The sequence below is a fragment of the Vicugna pacos genome, chromosome 19 (assembly GCF_048564905.1).
Source record: "Vicugna pacos chromosome 19, VicPac4, whole genome shotgun sequence".
Classification (NCBI taxonomy): Eukaryota; Metazoa; Chordata; class Mammalia; order Artiodactyla; family Camelidae; genus Vicugna; species Vicugna pacos.
Genome location: NC_133005.1, coordinates 23,943,729 through 23,955,648, shown reverse-complemented (window position 1 = coordinate 23,955,648; position 11,920 = coordinate 23,943,729). Strand labels below are relative to the sequence as shown.

Genomic DNA, 11,920 nt, shown 5'->3' with positions numbered 1-11,920 from the left:
CAGAAAATCCCAAATTTCACCCCTACTTCTGCCACTGACCTTGCTGTGTGACCTTGGCAAGGCAAATCAGTTCCCCCTTTGGCAGCCTCAGTTTCCCCCTCCCCTTTATAAATTAGGAGTCAGCACTGCCTTCCTGTCTGGGCTGCTGTGATGAGAAATAAATGAAAGAGTGGGTGGGAAAATACTGTATAAAAAAATTGTGAAATACTATGTCCAAGCAAGGTATGATTTTAAAAAGTAATCATTACAATTAAGGGAGGCAGTATGCGTGGGCTTCCCAGACAGTCTGCCTGAGTTTGAATCCTGGCTTTGTCACTTACTTGGGTTATGACCTCAAGCCTGTAACCTCTCGTGCCTCAATTTCCCCGTCTATAAAATGGGCATATTACCAGCCTGATCTCAGAGTGAATTTGTAAAATTACATGGTCTTAGAAAAGCTCCTGACACATATGAAACACTCAATAAATATTAACTACCTATCTGTGTGTCCTGGGCTCTTTTATTGTCTCTTGGGAGAATAACATTAGGGAAGCAAGGCTCCCTTGTGATTTGGGGCTGAGTACTTTATGTCTTTCATCTCACTGATACCTCACATTAGGGTACCATTATTATACCTGTTATACAGATTTTAAAGACAGGCTCAGCTGCAGAGACTGACCCAAGGATGGCACACAGTGAAGGAGACGAAGACCAGGGATTGCAGCCTTGTCTGAATTCAATCTGAAGCCTGGTTCCTCACCTCTAGGGTCTATGCACTCTGCACAGCCCACCCAGGACAGCTGGGAAGGTTCTGACTCACCCCTCCTCACCTGGCCACGACCCCTGGTTTCTGGAGACCCGAGTCCTGGAGACCCGAGTCCTGGAACTGGTTTGTTGTATGATCCAGGGCACGTAGCTTATTGTAACCTATCTGGGCCTCAACTTCCTTGTCTTTCTAATGGAAAGAGTAATCCCTACAGCCCTGTCCTGCAGTCAGAGGTATGGCAGGAAAGATGAGCGGATGAGAAGGCTGTCAGAAAGTGTGAAGAGCAGGGGCCAATGCAGAGGAGTGTTTTGAAAGTTTTTTCTGAAAGCCTGGGTGCAGCAGATCAGTGCCCCTGGGAGCGAGGGCCCCAGCTGCCCACCGCCTCTGGATGTGAGGGCTACAGGGGACTCCCGGACACCCTCTTCCCTCTCTCTCTCCCTCCCTCTCTCGGAGGTAGGGAAATGGCCCAGGCTTCGTAGTGCTAGCTCACACAGCCACCGGCTCCTGCTCCCCCACATCCTGCCAGTCACCTCCCAACAGCAGGAAGTGAGATCTCCCTCAGCCTGCCGGGCCAACAGGAAGAGGCCAGGATGTACCACCCAACCCCTGACTGCCCCAGACATAGAAACTCCCAGTTAACCCCTGAGCAGGTCCCAAAGTCCCATCCTCAGTATGGCAGCCGGGAAGGAAGGCTGGTCTTTTGCTCTGGCACCTCCATAACTGACTTTTGCAAGCCTTTTCTTCTCTCTGAGCCTCAGTTTCCCCATCTGTAAAATAGAAAAGTCTGTGATTCCCGGACTAACTCCAAACATTGCTGAACTGCTGGGACTCTCGAGCAGAGTAAGAAGCGTTCCGAATGCCACTAGAAATAGCAAACGATCCCTGTAGTCCCGGCATTGCCCCGTCTAGGACCATGAACAGATCAAGTGCTTAGAACAGGTCAGTGGAAATGCGTGGAGACAAGCGGACCTAGGTTCAAATGTGTATGACCTTGAACTGGTAGTTCATCTCTCATAGTCCCAGGCTCATGCGTCAAAAGCAGAATAATGGTGCTTGTCTCAGAAGGCTGCTGCAGGGATTAAATGGAATCAGAAGCGTACAACGGTAACCCTTATTAACAACCTTGCTTGTGAATCAAAACTGAGATGAGTGAAACAGTCTGTGCCCTCAAAGACTTAACAGTTGTCACAAACAGGATTCACCTCTTTTGAGCCATCTCCAGTTGACCGGCAGGGGCTGCCCTGGAGTGATGATTTTAAAAATCAGATCTACTCCTAATGAAAAAGAAATTGCTTATTAATGCCTGTCAAGGGACAGGAGGTGGGGCGGGGGATGTGGCAGCTGGTGTGCAGTGCATATGCTGACACTGATCTGATGAGAGACAAAGACAAACAGGCAAAGAACTTCGATACAAGGCAAACAACTTGATTGGGGAAGGCAGAATCAGGAGCCATTCACCAAGCCTGTGGCCTTCAAGCCAAGCCTTGAAGGGCGTGTGGACAGGAAGGTCGTTCTAAGCAGAGGGAGCACTCAGTGCCTGGGATGCAATGTTTTTTGCTGCTAAGAATAGCCTGTCCAATCAAAGCTGGCTTAAACAATAAGAAACATTTATTATCTCTCAAGACAAAAAAAAAAGTCCAATGGTGAGTGATTTTAGGGCTGGTTAATTGAGCAGCTCAGAAATGATATCAAGTTCCTTACATTTTCTGCTTTGCTGGTATTATAGGCTGAATTGTGTACCCCCAAAATGTTGAAGCCCTAACACCCAGTACCTCAGAATGTGGCTGTTTTGGGAGATAAGGCCTTTGAAGAGGTGATTAAATTAAAATGAGGCCATAGCATGGGTTCTAATCTAATCTGATTGGTGTTCTTCTAAGAAGAGAAAATTTGGATGCACAGACACCAGGGGCAGGCACGCACAGAGGAGAGACCATGTGAGGACACAGTGAGAGAGAATGCCACCATTTGCAAGCCAAGCACGGAACTGCGTAAGGAACCAATTCTGCTGACACCTTGAAGTTGGACTTCTAGCCTTCAGGATTGTGAGAAAATAAATTTCTGTTAAGTCACCCAGTCTGTAATATTTTGTTCTGGGAGCCCCAGCCAACTAAATACAGCTGGCAAAAGGGCTGTGGCGGTTGTAGAAGCAACCAAGAAAGACATGAAGCCATTCATCATTATCCTGCTTTTGATGCTATCAACCTTTGATGAGGCCAGGGTTTCCCCTTCTTAGGTGTCGTTTTGTTGAGAAGGAAAACCTTCCCCAGAGATTCTTCAAAAGACTTCCCTTAGGAATCTAGGGGCCAGATATATTAGCCAAGATATATTTCAGCTGTAACAAAGGCCCAAATAACAGTGACTTAAATTTAAACAGAAGTTGATCTTTTCCCTCACATAAGAGGTCCCGGGCAGGTATGGCCACTCCATGTGTCCAGGACCTAGGGGCTTCCTGTCTTACTGCTCCACCATGCTAGGGTTTGCTCTCAACTTCAAGATGGCTCTCCACACAGCTAAAGTCCAGCCCTAGAAAGGGTAAACTGAGCCAGGGGAGAGCACAGCTCCTCCATCTAAAGGGATGACCCGGCAGCAGCACAAAGTTCTACTGTTCATATCCCATTGGCCAGAATTTGTTTCCATGGCAATGCCTAATTGCAAAGGAGGCTGGGAAGTACAGTCTTTTATTCTGAGTTGTCATGTGCCCAGCTAAAAATTCCTTTATAGAAAAAAGGTGAGCATGGATACTGGGGGAATTGGGTCACATGTTACTGCCCCCACCAATCCTCAGGGGAATTATCTTGGACCAATGGTTCTCAAACTTGGGTGTGGATCAGAATCACCTGAAAGGTGATTATAAAAACATGCTGCTCCCCACCTCAACACTGGCTGATTCAGTAGGTCTGTGGTGGGGTCTGAGAATCAAAAGTTCTAAAAAATTTCCTGGTGATGCTGATCTGGATATCACAGCTGGAGAACTACAGTCTTGGGCCAGCCACAACTTGCCTCCAGGTAAGAGCCACATTCCCTGAGCACTTGGGATGGGGGCTCCTAGGAAATAGGACTCTACCTGCATGGAAGAATGGTGAGAAAGGCCTTTGGCTGGCAACCAGGAGAGGCTCACAGAAACAGGAAGATGGTGGTTTGGAGAAGCTTTGAGGTGAGGCTATGATGGAGGTGAGGATCAAGAGGAATTGGGGTTCAGGTTGTGAAAAGTCAGCATCAGGCAAAGGGTTTGATCTTGCCAACTAAGGATGGTTGCTAGTCATCTGGCTCTACAAGGGTTAAGTCATTAGCCACTTCAGCTGCTGACCTTTGACACACCCTGAAAGGAGCCCAGGGCAGAGATCAGGAATGAGGCACTCTGCACTCCGGGAAACTGGCCGAATAGGCCTTCTGATAGATATTTTCAGGAGAGATTTTTGAATGAACCTAGATTCTTGTATCTTCCCATACTTCGAAAAGCACTAATACCATTAATTAAGATACCTGTTCCTGAAGGCTAGCAGCAACCTTCTGTGAGATGTATACTTGGTTGCATATACCTCCTTCACCAAAATCTCATATATACTAACCTCTCACATTACCTCTTTGGAACAGTTTCTCAGCATTATCTAAGAGACTGTCTCCCGGGCTAGAGTCCTCAGCGAGACACTGAATAAACTTGTCTTTTTTATATTGTGCACCTTTTTATCAACAGTCTTTATCCTGAAGGCCCTGGAGAGCCATAGGAGATTCTAAAGCCAGGAAATGCCATGATCAGATTTGGGGGAGGATGCATTAAAGCAGTGGTCCTCAAAATGAGATTCTCAGACCCCCTTGCACCAGATCCTCTGGAGAGCCTTTAAAATTCAGATTTCCAGGCATGCTCTATCTACCCTCTGGTTGTGGAGATGGAAATCTGCCATTTTAAGTATGTCCCCTCTAATTCTGATGCATTTTGAAGTTTGAGAACCACTGGATTAAAGGGTGGAAACACTGGAGGTAGGGAGATCTTTTAGGGGCAATACCCACCCTGAGGGCAGGGACCATATACGGTTTTATATCTTTCTTGTTCACTATGTCTAGAAGAGTGTCTGGCATGTAGTAGGTACTCAAAAAACATTTGTTTTAGTGGCGTTAGTTCAGGCTAGGTCCTGACTTTGTCATGGACTCATTCTGGGACCTCTAGCAAGTTTGTCTCCAATCTCTTATTTTCTTTTCACTGTATCACTACAAATTTTATTCAGAAATCCATCTTTGTTTTTGTTGTTGTTGTTGTTGTTGTTGTTGTTGTTTTAAAAAAAAAATCCCGTTATGAACTGGTTTGGTCAATCGACTACAATACTTTCTAGCAGACATACGTAAAAAACGGCATGGCTCAGAACCGCCTCGATCTCTCCCCATCTCGCGACCGCCTTCTGTCGCGCTCCCGTCCCCCGCCGCCGCCGCCACCTCGACCGCGGTCTCTCGACCGAGAGCGACGCTCCCGGGACCGGGACCTCGACCTATGCTTCTTGCGACGGCGCCCGTACAACTCCCGCCGCAGCTCCCGAGAAATGGGCTTCAGATGCATGAAGTTGCAGAAGCCTCCTCGCGTGCACTCCCCCATCTCGTACTGCCGGCAGCAGGCTTCTCTGAAGTCGGTCACAGGGGAGAGCTTGGCGTGGGTGGGCTGCCCGTTAAACCAGCGGTTGTTCAAGTCAATCACGGCCTTTTCTGCATCCTCTTCACGGCGAAACTTGACGTACACATTCCCGACGAGGTGCTCTCCAAGGTTGTCACAGACGTTCATCTCCTTCACCTCTCCGTACTTCTCCATCTCCGTGAAAATCTCCTCAAAAAACTCATCATAGTGCTCCTGCATCTCGACATCGCTCACGGCACAGTGTGAGCCGTCAGCCGTCTGTGCACTGTTTTGGGGATTACGATAGATGTTTTGAATCAAGATGGTCTGGCTAAAGGTCGGTTTGTTGTGCAGCCGAGAGCATCTGTCTCCATGGCGACACGCTCGGATCTTGAAATAAAATGAGCAGTTGACTTTGTCTTTCTCGGTGCCGAAGATGGAGGCCAAGTACTCCGCCATTTCTCACCGGCCGCCACCGCCGACACTGCTGCCAACGCCTACGACCCCGTCCGACGCCCGCGGAATCCAATCTCTTTTTTCCCGTATCTATAAACGAACAATTTGAAGATAATCCCTAAAACTTTAAGCCCCACCCACCATTCTGGTTGATTGATTGAGGCTCTGTCCAATCAACAGGGAGCTTGGTGTACTACATGATTCTTCCAATCAAATACTTTTGTCTCTTAAAGGAGCCACAGGGTTTGGTGCAGAGAGTATCCTTCCTCCCTGCTTCCTCCTTCCCCATCTCCTTCCTCTGGCCCAGGATAGCCAAAACAATAGGACACAAACAGCACGTACTGAAATGACTTTTAATATCTCATGTCGCAGCAAAATTAAAAATATACAAAAAGTTTGTGGTGTACAAAAGAGTCTCAGTACAGAAGTCCCAGCTTGGGGCCCCTTCCCCCTCCTGGGGGAAGGGCAGAGGGGTGAGTGGGGTCGGGACTGAGAATGGCACAGATGTAGTAAATACCAGGAGGTGGGACCAGGACTGGAAACACCGGTGAGCAGAGGGTAGGGGCCGATTAGGGAGGGAAGAAAGAACCTGGAGGGGAGAATCACCTAGAATTGTGCTGAGGAAGGAAAATCAGCCCCTCAGGCATGGCTAGTGGTTCCTGGAGTGGGAGAAAAAGTGGAAGTGGGAGGGCATCAGGGGTGGGGGTGTTCTGGTGGGACCCCAAAGAACCTTCGCTGTGTGACCTTCCGATGGCTGCCTCTCTGGGTCTTCCCCTTAAGTAAAATGGATGCTGGATGATTAAATAGATTCCCAACTTGGGGTCCCAGACCCTGCCCGACTGTGGAGGCAGGAATGGGGGCCTACAAGTGTTCTTGAGAATTGTGTATTAAACGCTCCAATAGAATACAGATATTCCCCCCACCCTTAAGCCCTAGAAGCTCACCCAAGGCCTTGGAAGCATTTGTCTGCAATCAGAAGCTCAGCTTGAGTTAATTTAATGAGGGAAAAGTAATTATCCTTCAAGAAGTGAGGCTTGTTTGGGAGAAAAATCTCCCAAACTATAGGATCTTCGGGGGTGAAAATACTAAGATCCCAAACGACAGGATGCTCTGGGAATCTTTCAGGTCCCTGCCAGCTAGTTTATGAAAAAAGCCATTGCATTTGGGGGCTGTTTATACAGTGTCCCTCCAAGTTTGGTTGTTTAGCCCAGTGGAGACAGGCCTGGTTTGGATTCTGGGATGTGGGTTAGAGGGAGATGGTAGAATATCCTTTTCCTACCTGACGCCTTTCTCACCCTTTTTGTTTCAAGCTACCCTCCACTCTGGGATTATTGCAGGTGCCCAAGGCCCCCACCCCTTCAGCCTGGCCTAGGGCTGCCCTTACAACGATTATGCATAGAATAAAGGCCAGGATTGCTGGGGAGGGGGCAGCCTCCTTCTTGCTGGGGGAAGGGAGGGGTAGAGAAGGCCAGGCACAAGAGGACCATCCCCCTCCCCTTGGGAAGTTTTCTGCTTCCAGGAACCAGGCCATCCCTAGACCAGGCCTTCGTCTCCCACTTCCACAATTTCCTACTCTTCCTCCTCTTGCCTCTACCTGGAGCAACCAAGAACCCAGGAATGTCCTAGTCCCTTCCCAACCAGAAGGGCACGTTAGAGTCTCTTTTTGGTCCAGCCCCAGTCTCAGAAGCCTCCTCTGGTTGGGAAGGGGGATCAGAGATTGCAGGCCCCACCCCCACTGCTGCCCAGTGGCTTGGCACTCACTCAGTCTCTTTTGTTGAGACATCACAAAGCACAGTACAGAGATTTGTAGCTCCTCCCCCACAGGCCCTATCTACAGCTTTACCTGGGAGGGAGCCATCCTGGGGTTACCAAAGGATGGCATGGCCCAGCACAGGTGGGGGGCAGTTGGGTCCTGGCTTTCAGTCCTTATCCTGTACCTGAACTCTCCCTGTACCCAGTGCAGGCTCCTAACCAGGGGCCCCCAGATTGAAGACCCCAGCCCTTGCCCTGCTCCCCATGCCAGGCACTTGAGGGGCCGGTAGTCCTTATCAGATGATGGTTCCCAAACCAGGCATCTTGTGGATGCCCAGACCTCCCTGGCTTTTTTGGTTGAGAGGGCTTGGAGCCAGGCAGTGGGGATTTAGAGTTGGACTAGAAAAGTCTCAAAGGAGTTTCCAGATTCTCCTGGGCTTCCCAGAACCTTATCAACGTTTTGAACCTGAGGTTTCAAACTGGTGGTGCACGGGTCAAATATGGGTGTTTAGTTTGGCTACTATTTTCATTAACTGAAGGCATTTGAATTTGCAACCCAGGTACCACTGCCCCAGAAAACCTTCTCCCCACTGCCTGAGGTTTCTATGAACTCCAAATCCAGGTGATCTCCAAGGGAAGGACTCATGGGACTTTAGCCCTTAGGAGGGCATTGGGGCCACCAGGCAAGACTTTTCCTGGATGTTCCTAGCCCCCTTGGCCTTGATCCTGAGACCTGGACATTCTCTAGGTTTTGCCCTCCCTGCCCTCTGCTTTCCTCAGCTCTCATGGGTGACAGGACTCTGTGGGACATAGGTGTAGCAGGGAGCTAGCTGGGGGTAAGGCAGATATGGGGGAGACACAAGGATGATGCAGATGAGAAGAGGGGACCAAGAAAGCCTTTCTTGCTGGGGAGTCCCCTGCTGGGGAGGGGTGGGGGTCTGTGCTGTCCAACCTGGGTGATAGTTACAAGGCACGTGGTACATCAGTGCATGGGGGTGTGATGAGGGGTGTGTGGTGCCTGGAGAGGTTTTGGGAGCACAGTCAGCAGCCTGGGGCATCAGTTCCAAAAAACGGAGACAGAAGTCGGCCCTGGGAATGGGGAAATGGTCTCGTGGGGATCGAGATACTGAGGGTAGAGTAGGTCTGGCATATTTGGTACTTAGAGTGTCCTGTTCTCTTCTATCCTGGGCAAATAAGATGGACCCAACTCCTTCTCATCCCTAGGAAAAGCCTAACTCTACCACATACTTCCTGTGTGGCCTTGGGCAAGTCCCTGGCCCTCTCTGGGACTCCATTTCTTCTCTATAGTAGATGGGAGGGCAGGTGGCTTAGGGGGCCCCAAGGGCCCCTCTGGGCTGTGGTTCTAGAACTTTCTCTCACCACAAGGACCCTGAAGGGATTCTGGGAAGAACTGAGCAGCCAGGCTAGTTTGGGGGACATGGAATGGGGAGCAGGAGGCAGGGACCCAGGGTGTCCAGTTCTGGCACAGAAGAGAGAATGGCTGAGGTAGATTGTGTTACAGGAAGGAAAATAAAACAGCTCGAATGGGATGGTCACTTCGCCTCTCTGACACCTCCAACCCAGTGAAATCAGGGGGCTGGCAGGGACAAGATGAAGTGGGGGACAGGCCAGCAGAGAGAGGGACCTCAGGCCTGGGAGGGATGGGTTCTGAGCTCCTAGGTATAGAGGGAGCGGGGAGTCCTTAAGGGGCTGAGACCTTTCCTGAGGACGAGAGGCAGAAGGGGCCTGCAGCCCTCTCCTGCCGCTCTTTGTGACCGTTCTGGTGCTCAGGTGTCCTTGCAGGCAGAGGCCCTTGAGGAAAGTTTTGTGGGATTGAGGAGATGTGGGGGTGGGGGTGGAGTAAGGTCCAAAACCTTTGCCGTGGCTTCCCGGAGAGCCTCAAGCCACACCTCAGCACTGCCAGCTCGTCCCTACTCTCTGGGCAGCTCCTGGAGCTGTCAGGACTCCCAGCTCCCACGGAGGACATGTAACCTTTCCTTCTAGGATGCTGGGGGTGGGGGCAGCCAGATGGACCATCCTAGGACACTGCGGAGTAAAATAACTTGCCAAGGCTGAACTTCATGTCACCTCTCTGAGCCTCAGTTTCCTTCTCTGTCAGATGGATTGATAACACCTCTCTTATAAGGATGTTGGAAGCAACGGAGAGTTTAAGTGAAACAATACAGGTGAAAACTCTCAGCATGGTCAACCCAGGAGAAATGGTCAGTTGGATCTGGGTCCACATTCTCAATGCTCCTATCTCACAAAGGGGCATAGAATTTTGTCTCTGAAGACAGAGGAACACAGAACGAGGAGGATGGGGGAACCCACCAGAAAGAGCCTGGGTCAGCCTTAGGCTTCCCTCACCACCCATCACCTTGAGGCCTGATTCCTGAGGCATCTTAGGGATCAGGGAAGAAGAAGAAAGAAAGAAGGAAAAGCACTCTTTATGTGTTGACGGGAAGGATGCGCACACCATCTCGGCCTGTGTGGGTGTCTGTGCAGTCACCCATGATGCAGGGGACAGGCAGTGAGGTGACTTGTGTCTCATGTGTGATGTGTGCTTTTGCGTTTGTGTGTGTGTGTGTGCATGCACAGTCCTGCCTTCTCGGCCTTTGGAGTCACCCTGCACCCTGAGTGTGGCCCTCTCCAAGCACCCTCAGCAAATTCACTATCACCCATCACTATCGGATGGGGCAGCAGGAATCTAGGACCTTGTGAGACTAGCTGCCACTCTGGGCCTCAGTTTCCCATCTGTAATAACCCAAGGGAGGCTGAACCAGAAAGGGTTAAGTGCCCTTCTAATTTGCATAGTCTAGGATTCTTATGTCTACCCACCCCAGCTCAGGTCTACATCTGTCTTTAATATCACCTGCTGTGCCCTCGCAGTGAACGCACCTTAGTAGGCATGGGGGGAGTGGAAACTTGACTTTGGGAGGAGGGGTTCCAAGCTTTGCTGAGAGGCTCTGCCCCTCACCTGACAGAACTGTCTACTTCTCTGGTCCCGTCCTCCTCCTCCAAGCTATCTGGGACTGGAGGGGAGTGGTGCTGGGTGAGTGGTCCCAAGGATACCCTGGGATTTGGGGCCATGGAAATGAACCACAGGTCCTGGAGGGTTGTCAGATCTGAGGCAAATCAAGTCAGTTTTACAGCTGCTGCCCCAGGGAGCTGCATCTGCAAGGTGGCTAAGAGCCAAGATGCCTGTCATGTCCCCAGAGCTACCTTTTTCCAGCTGGAAGCCAGTTGGCAGTTGAAATGTCTCAGGGGTTCTGAGGACAATTTCTTCTTGGGAAGATGGCTATGGACCAAGGCGGACAGGGGCACAGAACTCATATACACCTCCGAAGTCTAGAACTGGAGTACCTGTTCCTTGATATTCCACTCACATAGGGTTCTAGAGCTCCCGCCCCCGCCCCCAAGCAGGAGCTAGAATCCCCCGTGGCAGAACATCAGGCTGCCAGTCACCCCTTTATAACAGAATCCAGATCAGAGTGACTCCCTACGACACTTTATCAGCTATGTGTCCCAGAATTTAATCTAGAACTAAGACTGTCCCTCTAGAACAGTTCCTCTGCTACATATGCCAGAACCTCATCTACAACTGAGCCCAGAGTATCTTTCTAGACAGTTGTGTTCCAGACCTTTATCTAGAAGAAATGTTCTAGATGCTCACTAGAACAAAGAATGGCTCCTTGAAACATTTCACCTGAGGTGTCTGGGACCTCATCCATAAGAGAGCCCACAACAAAGGGTGTTTCCTGAGGAACATTCTCTATGCTCCGGATCAAGGTTCCCCTCCCCTACATCTGCCTCCCTTTCTAGCTTCTGCCAGCCTGGACCCCTCAGGTGTCTCAGGGTTCTTCCTCTTGTCCAGCTCCAACACTGTCAACCCTCCCCACCCCAACTCCCCACCCAACCCCAACTCCCTCCTTTAATTCCCCTCCTGCCCAGGCTCCAGAACTCAGACCCCATAGGAACTGGAGCAACTTTGTCCACCAGATGTTCCCACCTCACCCCACATCTTCCATGGCCTCCTCCATCCTTCTCAGAGATCTCCTCCCACACCCCCATACCCCCTGATGAGCACAGGGCCTAGGTCATGGACCCCCTTCTCTGGTGGGTCCACCAGTTGAGCAACTCCTGGCAGGGGGGAGGGTATGGGGTCCCTGGCACCAGCCATGATACAGAGGCCTCCATGAAGGTGGGACAGCTCACCAGGAGCATAGCACCAGTTGGTTCCCTGGGCCCCGGTTCAGGGGAGTTTAGGAAATGGGCCACAGGGCTGAAAACAGGGCCAAGGGCTGGGGCCTCCACAAGGCTGCCTCCTCCCATGAAAGAACCCAGTGGTGGGGCCACTCTCCTCTTGG

At 50.6% G+C, this 11,920-nt stretch overlaps 1 protein-coding gene across 1 annotated transcript; it reads right to left on the bottom strand.

Moving 5' to 3' along the window:
* Nucleotides 1–4,210: 4,210 nt before the first annotated feature.
* Nucleotides 4,211–5,865, bottom strand: LOC102529118 (splicing factor U2AF 35 kDa subunit-like). The gene has a single exon (XM_015237898.3). The coding sequence runs from the start codon at nucleotides 5,802–5,804 to the stop codon at nucleotides 5,100–5,102; it is 705 nt and encodes a 234-aa protein (XP_015093384.2). The 5' UTR covers nucleotides 5,805–5,865; the 3' UTR covers nucleotides 4,211–5,099.
* Nucleotides 5,866–11,920: the final 6,055 nt, after the last annotated feature.